This window comes from Chelonoidis abingdonii, chromosome 3, assembly GCF_003597395.2.
Source record: "Chelonoidis abingdonii isolate Lonesome George chromosome 3, CheloAbing_2.0, whole genome shotgun sequence".
Lineage (NCBI taxonomy): Eukaryota > Metazoa > Chordata > Testudines > Testudinidae > Chelonoidis > Chelonoidis abingdonii.
In genome coordinates this window covers 210,619,071-210,641,455 of record NC_133771.1, presented here as the reverse complement: position 1 = coordinate 210,641,455, position 22,385 = coordinate 210,619,071, and the positions used below count along the sequence as shown (strand labels likewise).

Sequence of the window (22,385 nt, the reverse complement as noted above, 5' to 3'; positions counted from 1 at the left end):
AACGAGTCTGTTGTGGTGGGCTGTTGTGGCGGGTTGTGGGTCGTTGTGCGGGGGGTGGGAACGGTCTTGTGTGGGGGTCCTGTGTGTGGCGGTGTGTGTGGGGGTCTGTGGTGGCGGGAGTGGGAACGGGGTCTGGTGGGGGGCTGTGTGTGGCCGGGGGGGTGGGAACGGTCTGTGGGGGCTGCTGTGTGGCGGTGTGTGTGGGGGGGTCTGGTTGGCGGGGGGGTGGGAACGGGGTCCTGTGTGGGCTGTGGTGCGGGGGGGTGGAACGCGGTCGTTGTGTGGGGGTCTGTGTTGGCGGGGGGGGTGGGGAACGGTCTGTGTGTGTGTGTGGGTCTGTGTGGGCTGTGGTGTGGGGGGGAACGGGTCTTGTTGGTGGTCGTGTGTGGCGGGGGTGGGGATCCGTCGATGCTGGCAGTGATGAGGCGGGGGCTCTGTATGGGGGGGCGGAGAGGATCTGTGTGTTTGCGGGGGGTTCGGGGGGCGTTAGCCGGGCCCCGCCCCCCTGCCGAAGGCTTCGTGACGCAGGCTGCTGGCGGGATCGCGCCGGATTCCCCCCCTCCCTTAGTCCCGCCGCCCCCGCTCCCCCTTTAAATAGCGCGGCACGGCGGCGCTGCCGGAGCAGCCTGTGCAGCAGCCGCCAGCCCGCGCCCCGCACCATGCCGCCCTTGGCGCTGCTCAGCCTGCTGGGAGCCGCCGCGCTGGCAGGTGAGTGCCTTCAGCACCCTGGAGAGCGGGCTGCCCCCGCCCGCAGCCTGCAGCGCCGAGCACCGGACAGCTCCGGGGCCCCTGCCCCAGCCAGACAGGGACCCCCGCTGCCGGAGCTGGAGACCCGTGTGTATGTGTGTGAGTGTCTGGGCGATAGCTAGAGAGAGAATGTCACCCAGCCGCCCGCCCGTCTGTCCTGGCGGCATTATTCATGTAGCCATCCATGAATCGTACCCACCTTCGGTGGCTGCAGTGGCTATATCTACATCTCCTGTGTACACAGAGTATATAGTGCCCATTGTGTGTACATATATAGAGACTATATACTGTATGCTTCTTGTATATATACACAGACTGATATGTGTGTGTGTGTGTGTTGATAGACACATAGATAGACAGCCTGAGTACTTGCAAATACAAACACGCAAATTTGATCATTTCTGGCTCAGAGTAGAAACAACCATGACTGTTTTAACTTTACTAGACTAGACAGAAATTGGAACAGCTGAAAGTAATTAAAAATAAAAGGAAGAAATTGTCCCCCTATTGGATTTAGGAGAATACAAACAGGTAAATGTCTGGAATCTTTGTCTCTTCTCCAATACCCATCCTCTTAACAGATGTATATGTTAAGGAAAATTCATTGTCTGGGAAAAGAAATCTACTGTATAGACTCAGTTTAAAATGGTATGTGAATTAAAAGTCCAGATAGATTTTTTTTTGAAAAACTGGTGTTTGTTTTTTTAGTTTATGTTAGCATACTCTTACAAAATAAATAACAAAAATATGTCCAACCAACTGACCAAAAAAACCTCTTGCTGTTAGAGGGAAATTTTACCTACATTCAGAAGGGAATGTTTTGTCCTGGAGGATTATGCCATCTGTTGAGATTTTGTCATCATTTCTATCCATCCCACTTTAATTATTTAGATTGAGCCTGGATGGTGGCACTTTGCCTCCTTACTGTAACTAATGGATCACTTGAAATCAATGGATGGATTTATTTGCTTCAACTGTCAAACAGACCTGAATTCTGGAAGAGGAAAAAAATAATAATAGAGTGGTTTATTTCTGTCAAATGGTCTGTGAGTTTGCATAGTCCTCTGCAAAAGCTGGACACAAAGAGCCCTGGAGGTTTAACAAGATGCTCAGAATGAATAGTATGACTATGGAGAGGTGCTTCAGCAGGCAATGGTTTCTATGTAATGAGTGTTTGCTAAATAAAAGGTGTTTCTAGCAATTTAAAGGGAAAGCATTAACAAAAATCGATATACTATTCATGGATGGTTAAACAGTAAAATTACATAGCTGAAATTCCTGTTAAATTTACCAATTAATTGTATTCATATGCCTGATTTTAGAAAAGCTTTAATATGTTAAAAGGAAGGATGCAATAACATAGTGTCTTCTTGAATGGCTTTGCCAATTTAGTCTTTCATAATCTTATTTTTAGTCTGTTTTCTGCTTCTATTCATTTGGGATCTGATTCTGCTACCCTTACTCTCACTGTGTAGTACCCAACTCCTCCACTATTCCCATTGATTTCAATGGGACACATCACAGAGTAAGGCACTACTCAGGCTAAGGACCTTTTCATTGTAGTGCGTGGTAATCTTCCTTCCCTGCTTGTTAACTGTATAATTAGTGCTAAGGCTCATTTTTTTTTAATACACCTTTTCCTTAAACTACTCAAAAGCCAATCAACCATCTGTTTACTTTGTCACCAGTATGACCATGACATTGATGTCTAAACATCTAATTTTATGCAAAATAAGTTAATTAGAAAGCAACTGGCAAAATACAATAGCTGGTTTTAAAGTAGCAAAGCTAGTATTTTTAGGTAATAAACATTTTTGTTCACATTGTTTTGAATTCACAGGTTTTTATATTAAACTTAACTCAAGCAATTTACATGAGCTATATAATTAAAACCAAAATGAGTGTTTTCTTATACATACTACCTAATTTCATTAGGGAAATTTAAAGGCTAACAGTGCATTTCTGGGATATTATTATTTCAGGTTTAAATACACTAAGAGGCAGTGTATTTAAACCTGAAATAATAATATCCCAGAACGCAGAGTAAACCCAGCTCTAGAAGTGCAATAATTTCACAAAATGAACTATCTCAAGTGTCTTGTTACTATAATAAAGCAGAAATGAAAAAGGAAGAGATAAATGCTTACATATAGAGCCTGATCCAAAAAGCCCACTGAAGTCCATTGGAGTTGTTCTATTGCTTCAGGCCTTTATTGTTCATTTTTATTTAGCTGTGACATCACTGCCAACACTATGTATAAGCAGTTTCTTATTTTGACTATATAGCTTTCAAAAGACACAAGGGTAAGTAAACTATAGGATTGGCAAACCTATTTTTTTAAATGACTAATTCCTCCAGCCTCCTGAATTTTATTTTCATTCCTACCAAACCTGGACTTTTATGATCTTTGTTAAAAAATAATTTTTGCTGAAATTTCCATTTCAGTCAGAGATTGTGCTGTCACGAGTCATCAGCACTAACGAAATTTTGAAACAGTGGCCTATTGGAGAATCTACATGGCTACATCAAAACAATCGTAAATGGATGCAAGTAAAACTAATGCTGACTTATTGCTTACTTTTTCATCAAATATGGTGAGCACTTGCAGTTCTAATGCTTTTAGTGGTATTTGTGATCACTCAACACCTTTGAAAATCAGGCCAACTGGTTTTCGTGGCCTAAACATATTTGATACAGGAGGGGGAAATGTTCATATGATGTCTGCCAGGTAGGTATTAAAAATAAAGTTAAGACAGTGTTTAAATATAGGGGTTGCTTTTCTGTACACTTCCTGGTTTTGTTCCCACTTTATCAAGCTAAAGCTGTATACGTAATAGAAAAAATGTACTGGGCAGATTCACTGCCCTGCTCCAATCCTTTGTGCTGTTTAGGCAGTGAAAACATCTACGTCTCCCAAGCAGCTACAGAACCAGTGTAGAAAGTTCCTACATGCACCCATTGCAACCCAGTGCAGGATGACTGTATAGCCAGAGAGCAACGTACTCCAGTTGTCCCCAGCTGGCAGCCAGTCCCTTGGGACTCTTGCCAGCTGGCACAAGTTAGAACAATCTACAGCAGGGAAGAACAGAGCAGATTGGCTGCCCGATGGCTTCCCCCTCTGTTGCTTTGAGTGGGTCTTTGCTACAGCAGAGAATCTGCCTCATATTTTTCAGCTCTCGTAAATTTGATATTCATTTTTTTCCCCTATGGAAGACTAATATGACACTTGTCCAATATTCACTATTTCTCCTGATGTTATGATGGCCTCACACCTCTTATTGGCCTTGGAATGTCATCTTTCATCATCAGACAAATGTTCCTCAAGCAGCATTTGTCTGCCTGTGAAGAGCCTGACTTGGAGAAACTGGAGATTTGGCATGACAGAATGGCACAGCACTGTTTTGATTCCTATATTAACATAATACTCAAGAGACTGCATAGAGTTAGAATTTTTAATATTTTAAAGTGATCAAGGGATGAAATAATTTTATATTCTGTCTTACCAAATTAAACAAGTGTCAGTCAGATGGGGTGCTCCATGGCTGGATCATTAGAAAGAACACAAAACAGCTGCAGGCAACAGTTTATTCACATTTGTGCAGCAAACTTTGCAAATGCTCCTATGTTTTCTGATGGAATGAGTCACACCAACTTACCAAGATGAGAAGAGGCTATGAGCTGGATCATCACCTCCATTACACTGTTCTTCCCACACTGGGATCCAGGGGACGACCCTACAAAGGGACCCCAAGCACAGGAGCCTCTACTGTACTTAGTGTGTGTGGAAGGGGAGAAGAGATTTGCTCTCAAGGGATAAGTTTTAACAGGAATTTGAAAGCTCCCACATACCCTGCAGGACATTGTATGGTGCCACGTTTTCTGTTCTCTCTCTCTCTCTCAGAGATAGTTTCTGCAACAGGTCACTGAGTGTAAGACTGAGGATGCAGGTAGGTTAGATTTCAGCACCATCAGTACTGTGGTTACTTGGTATGTTATTTCTTCCTGTTACTTATATAAATAAACTTGCTTCAGACAGCCCCAAATACTAATGGTGGAGGAGGTGATTAGCTTTAAACAGCACCCTCACCTGCACCCTAGCTGGAGTTCTGCTAGAAATGATTGGGTAGGGACTTATTACCTCTGGGTCCCCTCTAGGACTTCAGTGCTGCAGTCATAGGGGAAAACAAGCCTAGGGTAGCACATCTGCTGTATCCACACTACTGGACGTCAAAGGTAGGCCATTGGAGCTACAGAGATTCAGTCATGCATGAAACGGGCTCCTGACTCTACAAACCCACATACCAAGGGGCTGGAAGGTCTTGCTCCCAGTTGACAATGCAATACCATAAACTCCTCTCTACTGAGTGGAAGAGGTCAGGCTCGCAGAATTTTGCTGGTTCTTTGTGAGAAGGGGCAGACTGGCTCAGTTTTCTCTTTAGTCTGCTTTATTGTACCTATCTTCTAAATCCTACCAGTCATACGGTCATAAAGAAGGCAACAGTTGAATGTGATCTTTATTTGCATAACTGTACACAAGATGGTGAGGCAAAGGCACAGAGACCATCTTCACTCCAAAGCCCCCTACTTCTGCATAGTTATGTCTGGCTGGCCACCTTATCTAATTCCATTTCTGAAAAACCCCATAGAGAGTCCCATTCATGTGATTCTACAAGGTTTATTACCGGACAGTAACAGTGTTTGTTAAGCAGTAAAAGAGACTACTGTAGCACTAATGCATGAAAGAGAGTAAAAATGATATATTCACACTCAGCAGCTCCTTCCCAAATGTAAACAGCTTGGGACAGAGTCACTAAGTCTGGTGCAGAGAAGTGTTAATTTTATCTCCGTGGTGCTAGCCGGGGGGTGGGGGTGGGAAGTGTGTGGAATTCTGTGACTTCCCTCTCTTGGGAGTTAGCTCTCCTCCAGGAGGCCATTGCATCGGATGCTGCTAAGAGAAAGCTTTGCTGGATCAGCCCATCTCCATGCCATCTTGCCATGCTCTTTCCCTCAACAAACGCCTCACAGTGTTTAAGCTTCACTGAACCTCTGGAGGTCCCAGTTGGAGGGGGCATGATGGCTGCTTTCCATTCTCAAGGTTGGGCTTTTGATCCTACTCACTCCCCAGTAGACCTTCTGCACCCTACCAAGAAGTTGCAGTAGAAGCTGAGAATGAATATGGGCCCTTAAAGTGGTCACATCTACATGAGCTAACTCACTATACAGCTCTTTACTTGGCCTCTGCACGATCAGAATGTTTCCTTCTTATGCTAGAAATATCCACAGCAGCCACAAAAATAAATAACTTGTGGGTTGAAATGTGTTGCTGAACTACTAGAATGTAGACCTGAGCTTCAAACATTAATTAAAGCCACACAATGCCCCTGGGAGAAAGCTATTCTACACTGTTACAAAAGGGCATCTCTCAGAAACAAAATCACTTATCCAGAGTCACATAATCACTCAGAAGCAGACAATGGAATAGAACCCAAGAGTCTAGATTCCAGTTTCCTGTTCGCTAATGCAAGCCCACAATCCAGGCCAGCAGTTGAGATAGGTATTGTCTCTTGAAAGGTATAATATAAAACAGGGGTAGGCAACCTACGGCACAGTGCCAAAGGCGGCACGCAAGCTGATTTTCAGTGACACTCACACTGCCCAGGTCCTGGCCACCGGTCCAGGGGCTCTGCATTTTAATTTAATTTTAAATGAAGTTTCTTAAACATTTTAAAAACCTTATTTACTTACTTACAATAGTTTAGTTATATATTATAGACTCATAGAAAGAGACCTTCTAAGAACATTAAAATGTATTACTGGCACACAAAACCTTAAATTAGAGTGAATAAATGAAGACTCGGCACACCACTTCTGAAAGGTTGCCAACCCCTGATATAAAATAACTCTGGGCTGCACCTGCAAACTCCTCATCAAGCAAACAGCCCATTCAAGGTCAATTTTCCCAATGACTCTTGTCAGTGAAATAAACAGTGGCCTTTGTGTTGTATGAATCCATGATATTGTAAACTTTTCCCCTTCTAGGTATCAGTTCCATGCCAATGGAAAAAGACCACGTTGAAGAAATGGTGAGTAGGCATATCCATAAAGTGTTGTATTTAGAGAGTTTCAATCAAAATACTCTCCCCCAATTTTCAAAAGCACTTAAGTGACATAGGCAACTAAATCCCATCAGCTTTCAATAAGTTCCTTAAACCCAGTGTTAAAAGATATTTAGGCACCGCTGCACCCAGTGCTGCAATGCCTAACTGACTGAGGAGCCTAAATCTCCTTTGCAAAGTAGATTTAAGTGCTTAAAAGCCTAAATCCCATGTCAATAGGATGTTGGCTCCTAAGTGCTGAAATCCCTCCAGGAAATTGTTTCCAACACCTGACTGAGGATCCTAACAAAAGTGTTGAAATCCCTTCAGATAATTAGAAGCCAAAATCCTATGGACAATTAATGGGATTTAAGCCCCTGAGTGCCTAAATCCATTCTGAAAATGAGTTTTAGGCTCCTCAATCTGTTAGATGTTGCAACACTGAGCTCAGCAATGCCTAAGTACCTTTAAAAAGCTGGGCCTCACTTTTGAAAATGAGACTTGAGCACTTTCGAAAATTTTATCTTTTTTATCTGCCTGAAAAATTACCTGAAATAGTCATTTGAATAAAACCAAAATGTGGTTGGATCACAAAGAGTGAGGTCACAAAATTTGAAGACATTTATAAATGTAGCATTGACCTATGGGTGAAATAAGGAAAACTGGTTACTGATTCTATGAGGAAATCCTCATGTTTTTTCCAAGAAAGATCCGAGGGTAATCTGAGCTCAAGTGATATATTTTATTTATCTGGTGCTCCCATCATCAGCACCTTGGCCACTACTCTGTTCCCACTGGTTTATTTCTGACAGTCCATGGTGCTGAGCAGCCTCAAGCAGCTGAGAGTATTTAAAAAGAAGCAATTTGTTGCAAAAATGTTTTCTTCTATCTTCACAATCAGCCCCTCAAAATTACATTGTCCTAAGGCCCAGGATGGGTAATAGTTATGTCTTAAGACAATGAGAGATTTGTGGTTGTGAATTATGAGACCTCTGGAGCTTTAACTATTAATAAGCCAGAAGTCCTGTATGTTTTGTTATTAGCTCCAGAAAGCCCTTAAAATTACATTACATTGTTATGTAGGGAAAAAGCTATTTTAGATTGTTTTTAGATTTTTTTTTTTTTTTTTTTTTTTACATTTTAGTAGTTAATAATTTTCCTTTCCTTCAGAGGACTATACAGTTGAACTCTTGCTACTAAGAGTCAGGCATTATAGAACAGATTTGGGAAAAACAAGAGACTCTATATCACATTTCTGAAATAGCTGGCTATAAAACATGTGGCATATCCAGAATATATAAATGATGTGATCTGGTTTAATGGCAATCCTGAGCCTTGCGGTCACCCCAAACTCAGCCAATAAAGCCTTTATACCACACCATATCCTTGTGCAATGCGATAGCCAGGAAAAAGATGTTACAACATTCTGGTTTTTTAAAGTTATTTTTCTGAAGGCTCCTGTTTAACACCATGTGTTGTTTATGACAGTACTTTGCACTTCTATGGAATATTTACTGTAAGGAACTCTACAATGAGTGGATGCCTCCCAGGCATTCCCTCATGGCCCCAGTGCAGCTCTGCAAGTGGCCCCTCACCTCAATTTCCCTTTTAAGTCCCCAGTTACTCCATGGAAGCTTATCTTCTAGTCCACACATAGTTTATTAATAAAACAGTTGAAACCTCCCAAAGCAGAATCCGTATCACCTCAGTGCAAGCAGACTCTCAAACTCACATCCTCTGGGTCACTGACATAACACAAACCACATTCTGGCACCTTCCATCACACCTGGACTGCCAGTCCTCCTTTGTCCCTCTGCCAGGACAGCAATCCCAGCTCTTCCTGCTGGGGTGCAACCCCACTCTTCCTGAGGGGAACCCCCCCAGACTCTTTGCTGGGAGTATTGTTGGCAGGGAAGCATTCTGTACTCCCCCAAGCCCTCTCACTGTTCCTCAGGGTCCAGCTCTCCAGCAAGGAGACATCAGCAAGGAAGCCCCTCTGCTGCTCCCCCTTCCTTCTGCCTTCTCTGGCCTTTAACTCCATCTCAGAGCCAGCAGACATCTCCCTCTGCTAGTCCTCCTGCCTTCAGCTCTCCAGCCGTGACTCTGTGGCTGGGAGAGGGCAGGGAGCAAATCCCTCTTGCTACTCTTCAGCTTTAGCCCAGGAACCACTTTCTCTTTCCGACAGCTCTCTTCTCTTGCCCTTCCTGACTGATCTTTCATAGCCTCCACTTGCTGCCTTGCCCTCTTAATTGGTCCAGCCAGGAGCATGTGGACAGGAACAGGAGAGCTGAGCTCAGTTTCATTTAATTGGCCACCTACCCTGTTATGATCTCAATGAGATTTACAAATTAATTAATTATGAGTCACCTGAGGCATAGGTGATTTGTGAAATATAGCCCAGTATTGAAACCAGCCCTCTATTCAAACCACTGGCCACATTCCTTCTCTTTTTAAAATCATTTTACCAGTACAAATCCTAAATGTTGCTGATATTACTTATTATTTGTATGCTAATAGTGCATAGAAGTGGAGATCAGAGCCCCATTGTGCAAGGCACTGCACAGACCCATAATAAAAGGCCCACCGCTGAAGAGTCTGTTATCTAAGTAGACAAAAGCTGGGAGAAATGAACCATTATTATCCCCATTTTATCAACATGGAACTGAGGTGCAGAGAGATGAAGTGACCTGCACTACATTACGTAGGAAGTCTCTGGTAGAGATAAGAAATGAACCCAGATGTCCTGGAGTCATAGTCCAATGTTGTTATAGCTGAACATCTCTCTGATAGTGCATGATTGGACATATGCAGAATTTTTAAAAGTCTTACACTTGAAATGTGCTTTTCTCCAACTGCTGCTTCTTCTAGGTAACACGATGTATAGTGGAAGTTCTCTCTACTGCTCTGTCTAAACCAAATGCTCCACCAATAAACCCTCTGTGCAAAGATATCCTGAAGAAGAGTAAGTGCAATACTAAACGAATCTGAGACGCTCATTGAATCAGTGTTATTGCTGATGAAGAGAATTTGGTAGATGTGACCATTTTATAAACACAATGACTTTTTTATGATGTGTTCTCATTTTATAGGGCAGATGCATTTGCCATTTTCATTTCACATATAAGAAAAATGTCTTCAAGGTTAATAGTACTTCTTAAAATGTTATCATTTTTGTTTTTTTCTGAGCTCTGAATCCAAACCATATTTTTCAAAAGTGTTATGAAAACCCATCATTTGTTTGTTATTCCAAAATGCAAATATGAAAGGATGTAATTTTGCAACATGAATGGTAGAATAACTTATTTTTTCATGGTCAGTAAAGACCCCATTCTTAGTGATAAGTTATCCTTAAAGTTGAGTAATCTTTTTTTCTGTGAGCAATCCCATTGAAGTGGGAGTATATGCAAGTAACGAATACTAAGAAGAGTAAAAGGTGGAGGATTAAGCCTGTTGTTGATAACGCTAGCAAAATAATGTTCAAACAGAGTGCATTCTACCCAGCACTACAAACATCTGAATATTATAAGGCATGATCCTCTTCCCATTGATTTCAATGTCAAAACTACGACGGCCTTCAACAGATCGAGAACTGGGTTAATCTAGCCTGGCCTTGAGCTGGTGGCTAACAATGGATTAAGAATCCCAGGCCAGACAAAAGACAGTGAACCAAATGCCTGATTTCCCGTGCTTAACTTCTCTTGCAAAGCATGAGAAAATAGATGAGTTTTTCCAGCAAGCCCTGAAGATGAACAAATTTGGACTATTTTGGACAAAATAGAGAATGCATTCCAAAATGGAGGGAGTTTGCCAGCAGCTGCTTTTTAAACCAACAAGGCTCCAGCTCAAGTGCTTTTGCTGATGACAGCTGAATCAGTGTTACACTGGAGAGAAACAGTGTTTCAAGTAGGCAGGTACCAGCTTATTCCATCCATAAACTACTTGGCAGCCAATGCTCTTTCCAGAATCCAGAGCATTGGAGTAATGCTCCAAGGAACTGAAAATTATCCTCTCAAGTCTTGTGCTAATAGCAGTTCTCCTCATGGAATTTACCACAAAGAGAGAGGTATAAACCTGCTTGCATAATTTATTAATAGCTATAGCGAAATGTGGCTAAACTTAACGGTGCGGCAAACTACAGTACTCACTTTGTTGTCTTTCCAACTGATGTTTAATTACAGAAAAATAAAAAGACTGGCGCTTACCTACCAAGAAAACCAATAATAAAAGCCCACAGTTGATACTTCCCTCCGTAGAATGATAATCCACAGCCTGGCACAATGATTAGAACACAGTGATTTTCAAATACAGCTGGCACAAATTTGGCTGAGATTTTCAAAAATCAAGAGTGATTTTGAATGTCTTAATTTTTGGGTGCCCAATTTGAAGCCCCCTAAAGCTGCCTGATTTTCATAAAGGGCTGAATGTCAAGCACATTTAAGGAGTCTCAGGTTGGAAATCCAAAAATTGAGGCATTCAAAATCATTTGTCCTTTTTGAAAATCTTGGCCTTGAGCTGCTGTATTATATCTCTTTATGCTGAATATGCTTACCCTTACTACTGTATCTAAGACCCAAACTGACAGCAGGTTGGACACCTTGCATTCCATTCTTGACATCCTGTTGTATGATTTCTTGTTGGCATATGTATTCGCTCTCTTCTGCTAAAGGAGAACAATTTTTGCAATGTTAGAGGATGCTATAAATGTAGACAGACCTCTTCCTAGAGCACCAAAAAACACAAATGCAGTCTATATAAAGTAAGACATTTTAAACTGTGATGTTACAATCTGCATAGCTAAGATTTTGATTCTGATCTCTCAGACAGGTGTAAATCGGGAATATCTCCACTGGAGTCAATGGAATTACACTACACCATGTGTACATATAATGCTATTGCAACTGATTTCAGAATCAGGCTCTTATTTAACATTTTGGAAACACCACAGAGTGTGAGATTTAAGTCTAACAACTACAGGATCATAACTTGGTATCACTTTGGTATTATGCGTTCAAAAACCTTGAAAGATTTTCCTATTTGCTTTGAGTATGATGTTCATTCTATACACCAGTCACTTTATTTGGGCAATTTGGAATGGTCTTAGGATGCATGAATTGGAATAATTAAGGACAGACTTTGACAGATGGCGAAGATCTACATCTCCCATTGACTGTAATGCAAACTTAGTATTAGAGCCGGTTGAAAAACACCGGCTAATTAAAAGAAAAATGTATATCAATTTTAAAATAATTTTTAGAAGGTTTGACCAGCTTTAAAAATACATCTGACCAATTTAGCAGCATCAAAAACTACTCCACTTATTCTGAATGAAGAATGTGTTAATGAAGAGTTGAGTTAACATTTTTAAACACAATTTTTGTTTTTGTAGGCAGCAGGCATAAAGCAGAGAAGAAAAATGAAAACAAGGAGGAGCAGCTTGAAGTGAGGCATTTGAAAGAATCATCAGAGGATGAAAAACATCAGCTTGCGAGTGTAGAGGAAGAGAGAGGTCAGAAGGAAGAAAATGAAGAGAAACACCATCATGAGGAAGATGACAGCAGGGGAGAGGAGGAAAAACACAATGGGGATAGTCATTCTCATGAGAATAGAATCCATAAAAGAGAAAAAAAGCACCATCTGGATATAGGAGGTGAGGAAGAAGAGGATGATGATGAGAATAGCTATAAGAGAAATAACCACAGAGAAGAAGGAAGCAAAGAAAAGCAGCATCATGCTGAAGAGTCAGGAGAGGCAGAGCATGCGCTTCCAGACAAAAGGTCTCACTCTGTAGCTAAAAGCATGGAGGAGTTCTCTCCTGGGGATGATAAACACTTTACGGGTCATAGGCACTCTGAGGAAAAGATGCACAGCAATGAAAAGAGAAGCCATGAAAGTGAGGAAGAGGAGGAAGAGGAGGAGGAGGAGGAGGAAAGCAGTGAAAGGAATCATCATGAGTCTAAGGAACACGGTTTCTACCAGTACAGAGGGCGTGAAGAATCTGAAGAGAGTGAAGAAGCTACGGAAGAAAAACGACACTACAAACCAAGACATAATCACAGAAAGCACAGAGTGGGCGACTCCTCCAAAGAGAGGCGAGATCATGAGAGTGAGAAAAGGTATCTGCTTGAGGAATCCGATGAGGAAGAGAACCGATTCTGGGATAAAAAGAGCCACAACGAGAAACACCATTATGAAGAACCAGAGCATCATCATGAGGAGAAGAGGAATTATTATGGGACACACAGTTCTGAAGATGTGGAGGAGAAGAGGCACGCCGGCCGCAAGAGTGAGGAGTACAGAGAGCAGTGGCATCAGAATAAGGAGGACAGTGAAGAGGAAGACAAGAGGCACCACCTTAGTGGGGAAAGCGAGGAAGAACGACATGAGAAGAGGCACCACGATGAACCACATGAGGCAGTGAGACATCACTATGAGGGGAGGAAGCACCACAGCGAAGAGAGTGAGGAAGAGCTGGATAAGCACCATGGTCACAGCAGCAGGGATGAGAAGAGACATCATGGTGAAGGAAGACAACACCTCCACAACAGGGAAGATGAGGAGACACACAAGCTGCACAGTGGAGAGAGCAAAGGACAGTCAACAGGGCACTACAGCACTGAGGAGAGGGACAGTGAGGAGAAAAGGCACTATCCTGGCTATGATGAGGTGGACGCTGAAATTGAAAAGAGACGCGACAGCAAGGATGAGAAACAAGACAATGAGGATAGTACAGAGAAAGTGAGGTACGGGGAGAAGGAGTATAAGAGTTACTTCCCTGCAGAGAATGAGAAAAGAGCCGCAATTCGGTACAGTCCCTTCTACCACCGCCTACAGCGGAAAAGCGGGCACATGGACAAAAAGGACAATATGGGGGACCAGATTCTGGGGAGTGAACAGGAAAGTAGACCCAGCCTAAATGAGAAGAATTTCTTTCCTGAATACGACTATGACTGGTGGGAGAAAAAGCAACTTCTGGATGGTCTGAATCATGAGCACGTTGAGAAGAGAAATCTTGGAAGGCTCCACAAACTTGATATGAAAAGACAGTATGACAGGATGGATCAACTCGCCCAGCTTCTGAATTACAGGAAGAAATCGGCTGAATTTCCAGAATTGTACAATTCTGGGGAAGACCTAAAAAAGCGTCACATGATCAGCAGCAACAAGGGAAATCTCAGCCAGAGGCCTCTGACGGAAGAGGAGGTACGTGTTTATGAGTTTCTATGAAAAGAAAAGTGGCACTGATATTACTTAACAAGCTCAGACTTTAGCTCCACCTACAAAAATAGTATCAGTAGAATCTCAGAGCGAATCATCATAAAAAGTGTACTGCAGTTTCATTAAGGGCCAGGTCCTAGCTGATATAAATCAGCGTGGCTTGACTGAATTCAATGGACCTATGCTGATGTGCTCTTCCAGAACTAATTTTAAAAGGTACATTACACACATCCTCACAGTCTCCAAATAGCCTACTTCCCCACACCAGGACACACACACACAGGAGATCTGTCACCTCACTGGGTCTTAGAGAATACAGATTGCCTTACAGACTGTAACCATGAACTGCACCCAGAAGCATGCAGGTAGCGATCTACTCTTCCTGAAGATGTGTCCCTTTAAATTGTAAATTACCAACTGTTTTGTAGAGCTGGTTGAATAATACAGGGGGAAAAAATCATGGGGAAAAATATCTTGAGTTTCACATTGAGTAAAATTCTGCCCTCCATTGACTTCATGAGTGTAATGCAGAGTAGAATTTGAGACAGTTTTGTTTGAACTGTTCAGCATGTAGTGCTCATGAACCCCATTGCTAGATTTCACAATAGGCTCCAGTACTGCCATTTAAATGAATGTTCTACAGGTAACAGCAGAATGTCAGCACACATCAGATGTATGCAGCTGAACTGGTGATGTGTTGCATCTACCTGATATCTTTGGCAGCAGGGAAGGAGGTAATAGGAGTTATGTGCACATGGAATGGAGAACAATCCTCTTAATACACAGCAGTAGATGCCTAAAAGTTTTCCTGGGAGGAATTTGATTGTGTGTGTGAATTTCCATTTTGTGCCATTTATGTGTTTCACAACTGTGATCACAGCAAGGATTACACTAACTTCCAACGAGCTTGCCTGGATCTTAACCTACGTGTGTGATCTCAAGTGGCTAGGATTAGCAACATGTGGAATACTAGCACAGAAGTTCATAAAGAAAGTAGCTAGCATAAGACTTAAAAGCTGATGGACCTATGGTTTGGCCTCAGTGCATAGAACAAGGATATTGGGGACATTCATTGAGTGTGGTTAGTGAAGTACTCTGGATAGCTGTAGCAACAGGAGATTGCACATAAATTGGGAAGGGTGCTTGTCATGGTATAATTCCCCACTCTGGACCTTAGCGTCCAAAAGATGGGGTACCAGCATGAATTCCTCTAAGCTTAATCACCAGCTTAGAACCTGTAGCGCTGCCACCAACCAGGAATTCCAGTGCCTGGTACACTCTGGTCCCCCCAAAACCTTGCCCGGGACCCCCAAACCCAGACCCTCTGGATCTCACACAAGAAGAAACACCTTTCCGCCATTGTCTTGCCTCCAGCTCCCCCCCTGGGTTAACCCTGAGATCAGGGGTGATTCAAAGCTCCCTTGAATCTTAACACCAGAGAGAAATCACCTTCCTCCCTCCTCCTCTTTCTCCCTCCCAGAACTCTCCCTGGACAGAAAGTAATCCTGGCACACGAGAGAAATTAGTCTCTCTCCCCCCTCGCCTCCTTTCCCCACCAACTTCCTGTGAATCCAAGACCAGTCCCTGGGTCTCACCAGAATAAAAAAAACACACAACAAATCAGCGTTCTCGTAACAAGACCTATTCATACACTAAAAGAGAAAACAGTAAAAATTCATTTGTTAAAAAACATGAAGTAGGTACAGGTTTTTTAGCTATAGCAACTGGGAAATAACCCTCTCCACCTAAGTTTCAACATACCATAAATCCTTTCAAGCAAAAATACAAATTTGAACTCCTTCACCAAATGCACATCTGCAAATAAAGAAACAAACATAAGCCTAACTCATTATTATTACTTCACGTATTTTGAAACTTATAAAGCCTGTACGGGGTTGGAGAAGACCTGGCTTGCATGTCGGCCCTCTGAGCCCCAGAGTGACAAACAACCAAACAACACAAGCATCACACAGAAACTTCCCTCCGTCACGGATTTGAAAGTATCCTGGTCCTATTGGTTCTTCGGTCAGAGTGCAACACCAGGCCCTACTGAACTTGTTAACCCTTTATAGTCAAAGAGATATAAAGTACTTCTGTGCTATTAACTTTTCTTATCTGTTTATGACAGTGCTGTATGACAGACAGTTGGCATGGAGTAAATCTTGTTTTTAAATTATGGTAATAGTCTGATTCCTGTACAGCTGTATTTTTGCAGAATATACCCCTTCTGTATTAGGACACATGATATACACTGTGTGTCTGGGCAATGATTGAACAGAAAGCAGTGCTGTGAGGCCAGAGGTAGAGTGATTTCCTCTATCCTATAAATGTGCACGTGCAGTGATAACTCAAAACTAACCATTCACTCTAGACAACTAAATAACTTTACATCAATATTTATGGTATAAAAGGCATTTCTGACAGTAAGTAGCGGGAAATACAAGGGAATCCTGCAGCTACTGAGGTACCTTTATGTATGGAAGGGAAAACTAGCAAGTCATGAGACAACTGTACATTAACTGTTTATCCATCTACCTAATCTATTTCTTTACCTTGGTACAAATACAGTCTTCCACCACACAGTCTGAGTGCCTCACAGCATCAACTACATAATAATCAGAAATTTAAAGTCATCATTAGGTCATCAAGTGCATCCTAACTCGTGTATATAAACTCCTATTCAGAACTCCTTACTAGAGCTGGGCAAACATTTTTGTTCATTGGCAATTTTGAAAATTGAAAAAAAAAAAGTTGTTGGTCAAACCAATTTTTTTAAAAAAATTTCAGCAAAGAGAAAAAATCATTTTGGGTTGAACAAAATGTTTTGTTTTGACAAAATCAAAAATGATTCATTTTGATAATTTACACATTTTTTAAAAAAATAAGATTAATGTTAGCTTTGAAGCAAGGTCATTTCAAACTGAAAAATCAAAATATTTAATTTTGAAAATGACAGAATAAATCAGATTTTTTAAAAATTTTTTTGGGGGGAAGGGAGTGTCAGAAATGTTTCTGAAATTAATAGTTTGGTGAAATCAACACAAATTTGAAAAACATTTTGGGCTGCCAACTCTGCATTTTTCTACTAAAAAAGTTGCAGTTGAAAAAAATTTCACCCACCACTACTGCTTTCCCAGGCAACAATACCATTGATGTTAATGAGAGTTTTGCCTGAGTAAACTTGGGCTCTATTTAGTTCAACTAGGAATTAATTCGGGGAGTTCTATGATTCATGTTATGTAGGAGGTCAGACTAGATGATTCACAGTGGTCCCTTCTGGCTTCATCAGCTTTGGCTCTATATATAAATTGAATGGAGGTGTGTTTCAGTAAACATGTCTTAGTCTCTTTTTTTTTTGTAATACAAAAGAACATTTGCCTACCTGTTCCATGCCCTAAAATATCTGGGTTTCAATGCTTTATAGGAAAAAGAGCTGGAAAATCTGGCTGCTATGGATTTGGAACTGCAGAAAATAGCTGAGAAGTTCAACGATAACAGGAGGGGATGAAGACTGTGTAGAGTGGTATATTTCAAAGCTAGGTGTAGCTTTATTTACTTAAAATACCTATATTTCTTGGTAATTCACTGTCACTGAAGTGTTGTTGACCCTAAAACAGGAAATGCAGTTTACTGTCCACTGAAGTGTAGTGATTTACACAGCCGGAAATGTCTTTAATTTGCAATTATGCTACTGAGATCCAACTAGCATGAATTCTAGTACATAAACTTACATGTAAGGCAGATATTTTAATATGCTTGTGAAAATAATTGTATTAGTGTTCTTCAGAAATATATTTGTCTGAGTTTGAAATAATAAAAACATTGATCTTGGACCAAAATCCTTCTCCTTGCTTGACTTGTTTTGGTCTAAATTTTGTGGATATTTTCAAATAACCCAGATCAGACAAACAGATCTAAATAAAACACTGAAATGTAGTTTCTTGATGTTATTGCTGAAGGTTAAAATAGAACTACATGCACATTTTCTTTATATTCTAGGTAGCAAGAGCATGCAAAATATGGTGGAAACCATCAAGGTTCTGGCAGTGACTCAAATTCATTGTCAGTAAATTAGTTTCAGTAAATAAGTTTCGCAAAGTTATTGTATCCCCAAATACGTGTGGTTGTTTTTTTGGCCATTTATAATGCTTAATTATGTTAATACATGTGCCATTGTAAACTGTAAAAGTAGGACCAAATTATACCATGCTTGTTCAAATTGAGTAGTTCCTTACTCTGGGAGTACTCCATTAACTTGTGTGAGTATGTGTTCCCCATTGTAGGAGTTACATCATCTCATCCATCATTTCTCAGTAATAGGAGCTCTCACATCACACCCCACTAGTCATCCTTTGCACATAAGTGCCAAATGATAAAGTATGTGGATTAGGAGTTTTACAGTATTATGTTTTAAATGGGCCCAGTTCCTCAGTGAATGAGCAACTGGTACAGGGCTTGGATCCGCAATGCTCAAGTCTGATTCCTTGCTAAGAACAACGAGTAGCAGGGCTGTAGAAACAGCTACTCATGAATCACATGGCACCACACAACAGCATAAGGAATTTTCCCTTAAATAGCTTTAAAACTATTTGTATGTCTTGAGCTCAAGTTTAACCAGATTTATCTAAGTTTTTTTTTTTTTTTAAACTTGCCATGACAATGTCTCTTTTCACTGTATAACATGGGGGAAGGGATACTTGTTTAAAGTGTAACATGCTGCCTGCCTGGATCACAGCATATGTTCTGCCTTGGACTATTTTAATCCAACTAGCCAACTGCTTATTAAAATATTTCAGCCTAAATCTAACACTGCAAAGCACCTCAAAGCAAAACTATAGTTTAAGGTCCTCCTCCTGCAAACACTTAGGCACGTGCTACTCACATTGAGTTTAATGGGATTATACAAGGGCTTGAATCTCTCCCATTTAAGTCACTGAGGGTGAAACCCTGGCCCCATTGAAGGCAATGCATAAATATTGCAGGAAGAAATGTGTGGTCTGCATATTTCTTTCAGAGCTCTCCACTCCCTGGAAACGTACAGCATAATGCCATTTTTTCCTTCAGTTCTGACAAAAGAAACGAATCTTTGCTAGCAGCAGTAGTTTTCAGAAGCTTCTAGGGATATGACAAATTCCACCCCCCCCCCTTTTTTTTTTGTATTCAGTCACATCAAATTCTAGGTTGACATCCATGTCTAGTACTAACTACAGTCAAGTTCATTATAGCATGTAACATTTACAATTCATTGAAGCTTTGCTTTAAAATAATTTAGGATTTAAATAGCGATTTGTATTTACAGCAACCATTATTCATAATAGTCTTAGGGATATGTGCCACGGTGAAAATATGATCATATAATGTAAGTATGTAATGTAAAGCCCTTCAACCACAACTTATTGAATGTGTGCTGCGAGTCTGTTTCAAAATACAGGTAAATACAGTACTGTAACACCATTTGCAGTGCTAATTCATAGGGAATAATGACGATATTTTAGCTAAAAATTAAGAATTCAGTCTGTATTTTAATACACATAATGCTCAAGTCTGCTGCAACGTTCTCGGTCAAAAACTTCAGCAGAATTGAACCACCTCTTTGTGGAAAACTATTCATAGGGCTCCAAACCTGCCCTCCTCCCCAAACCAGGCTTGTGGTAGCTCTGCTATTTATAAGCCTGTGTTCTGCTTTCATCATTTCACAGGGCTGATAGATCTAGCAATGAAGTCAAAGCAAGTATTGACTGCACTGTGCCCATACTAGTTTTATCTGAGCAATTCTGCAGATTTGCATTGCCTGACCATGATTTTTGATGGTGGCGAGAGATTATTTTTGTTTGATTTCTCTCTTTGCATGAACAGCATTTATATTCTTTTGCTTTTTTTCCTTTAAAGACAGAACAGATACTTGTATGAGTTGAACAGATACAATTTAAAGCATCTATGAAGGATATGAAATGTGGAACCCAGTTCCATCTCAATGAGACCAAATGGTGTTGAAATAATGTTTAGCTTTCAGAGTATTAAACATAGATGTCTTAAACAAAAATGATCAAGTGCAAACATGCATGGATGAGAGTATAACAAGGAAATGTCAGTATTCACTATTGATCTCTTGTTATCACTTAAGTGGGGTCAAGTGTTTCAGAAATATTTCAGTGTTAGGGACTGGAATGGAAGGAAGCAAATTCCTTGCTCATTTTCAATTTTATTTAAAGTTTTTGTGATAAGTACCTTCAGATAGGTGGGTCCAGACCATGCTTAGCTACTTCTGTAGGTTATGGAATGTGGAGGTAAAGAATGCTTTAAAAAGCTTGATGAGGCTCCAGACACAATTGTTCAATTATTTCTGGTGGATTGATGCTAAATAAACTACTGTTATCAACCCCAAGTGTTCAAAAATCATATGTCAGGCCCCAAAACTCATGACTGTCTTAAAAATGGATACTTTAAAAGTTTCTGGTTCTCTCTTATTTGCCTTGTAGTGCACGTGCACTTAGGGTTCGCATTTTCAAGTTTATTCTGCAACCCTGAGTACTAGATCTTCCTTTTTAAAATAAAAGTTGAGAAGATCAGGTAATAACTTAATGCCTGACCTGCTGGAATTAAGAACTCCCCCCTCCAACTCCAAAATCACACATTAGCAACACTGAAACCATCAATGCACAATTGCAAAACACACTTAGAACAGCTCCCACACAAACTTTTCAGTTCCTGAAAGCTTTAAGATGTTTGCTGTATTCTCACAACACCAGAGAATAGCCACTTATCTTTTGCATCCTGCCATTTCTTGGTCATTTAAAAAATGTTAATCAAAGAAACGGCAGTACCTCTGTAGTTGCCACTGAAACTCTAGCTAGGGAAAATGATGATGCTTCCACTTGATGTTACAATGCTGCATTTAGTAAAGAACTCACATGCTCAACACAGTCCATACTTATTCTTTTAGCTCTAGCTGCAACTGCCTCTGGTTTACTGACCTGGAATTTTCTTTGTCAAGCCCGAGGAAGCTCTTGAGTGGCTCCATTTGTTTCTTCAAGACGTAGCACAGGATAGGACTCAGAAGTTGCTTGCCGCCTCCTCCTCCTCTCACACAGGGTTCTATCCAGCTCCATTCTGCCAACTTCCTGGTCAGCATATATAATTATGGTGATGAGGGCTGCAATTCCTCAACATCCAGGTCTGTGCTAGCATTTCATCAGACCCAGGGAATACGGCTGACTTATTTCAGTGTCAGACAAACCTGAAACTCGAATGAGGGAGAGCTGGCCGAGATTCATCCTGGATAAGGGTGACAGGAAAACCACATGCCATCAACTCACTTTCAAGAGATATCAGACCACCATCTTCAGTGCCCTCGAACTGAAATACAGCTAAACTCTGCTAATTAAAAACAAAACCAACAACAACAACAAAAAAACTATTTTCACAAAGCCAGTTCTGCTCCATGACAGTTTTTTCCCTGTCAAAATTCAACTTTTTAGCCACAGGTGTTTTGGCAGCAGAGCTGTTAAAAAAAAAAACAAAACCAAATAGCACAACTGTTTTTACTCAACCTGTCAAAAAAAGTCACCCTCTGACAGGGAACAGGCCTGGACTATTTCATTTAGTTATGCACCCCTGAATGCAAATTCTTTAGCAACCTGAATTATAGCTCTATTAGCACTCAAGCTTTAACACAGCACACAGGCTCTCTCAGCTCAGTAACCGTATCACCAGTAAAGATTTCAGGAAGACATTCAGGCTTATCTCGACAAACATGAAATTACTAGACCCGTAGGACTAGCACAACCTGAACCAGTTTTTCTCACTGCAGCAGCCTTTGCAGTACTCGCTGGTCCTGTAGCCCACACTCCTCTTGTTCTTATAACATAGACAGGGTTTTTTTTTCACATCTCCTCTCACTTCGATCTGACCACTTGGTCACAATCCAATCACATCAATTTACTGTGCGATGTGGACGTTAGGTTTATGCTCTGTGTGACCAGTACTACACCTAGGTATCCGACCCTCTATTTTTTTAAAAAGCATGGAAACGGAGTTCTTTTCATGTCATCAGCTTGATTTTCAATACATATCAGACACACACAAACCTTAGGTGCTGCAATCTAATTCTTCACATTTGCTCTAAAATTCCCTTAAAATTACACAGTAATTTGTAAAATTGCGAAGCCCAAAATACACTAGCAGGGAGCTTATGCAAATTGTAGCAATTATAATTTATTTCTTAGCGCTTTACTCTCCAAGACAGCTTTTAAGACTTTGATATAGGTTTATATTATAATCAACATGAATGGACATTTGTCAGCTACATAATATGCACAGATGCACTT

At 40.9% G+C, this 22,385-nt stretch overlaps 1 protein-coding gene across 1 annotated transcript; it reads left to right on the top strand.

Moving 5' to 3' along the window:
- Positions 1-636: 636 nt before the first annotated feature.
- On the top strand, positions 637-17,918 carry CHGB (chromogranin B). The gene is made up of 5 exons (XM_032779068.2): positions 637-708; positions 6,788-6,831; positions 9,712-9,805; positions 12,230-14,043; positions 17,483-17,918. The coding sequence occupies exons 1-5, from the start codon at positions 660-662 to the stop codon at positions 17,564-17,566; spliced, it is 2,085 nt and encodes a 694-aa protein (XP_032634959.1). The 5' UTR covers positions 637-659; the 3' UTR covers positions 17,567-17,918.
- The last annotated feature ends 4,467 nt before the right edge of the window (positions 17,919-22,385 follow it).

What these genes read in the sequence shown, in the direction of transcription:
- CHGB (XM_032779068.2), top strand. Translation starts at nt 660, where the DNA reads ATGCCGCCCTTGGCGCTGCTCAGCCTGCTGGGAGCCGCCGCGCTGGCA. An exon ending in AAGACCACGTTGAAGAAATG is followed by an intron (nt 6,832 to 9,711) that starts GTGAGTAGGCAT and finishes TGCTTCTTCTAG; the next exon opens with GTAACACGATGTATAGTGGA. An exon ending in CAAAGATATCCTGAAGAAGA is followed by an intron (nt 9,806 to 12,229) that starts GTAAGTGCAATA and finishes TTGTTTTTGTAG; the next exon opens with GCAGCAGGCATAAAGCAGAG.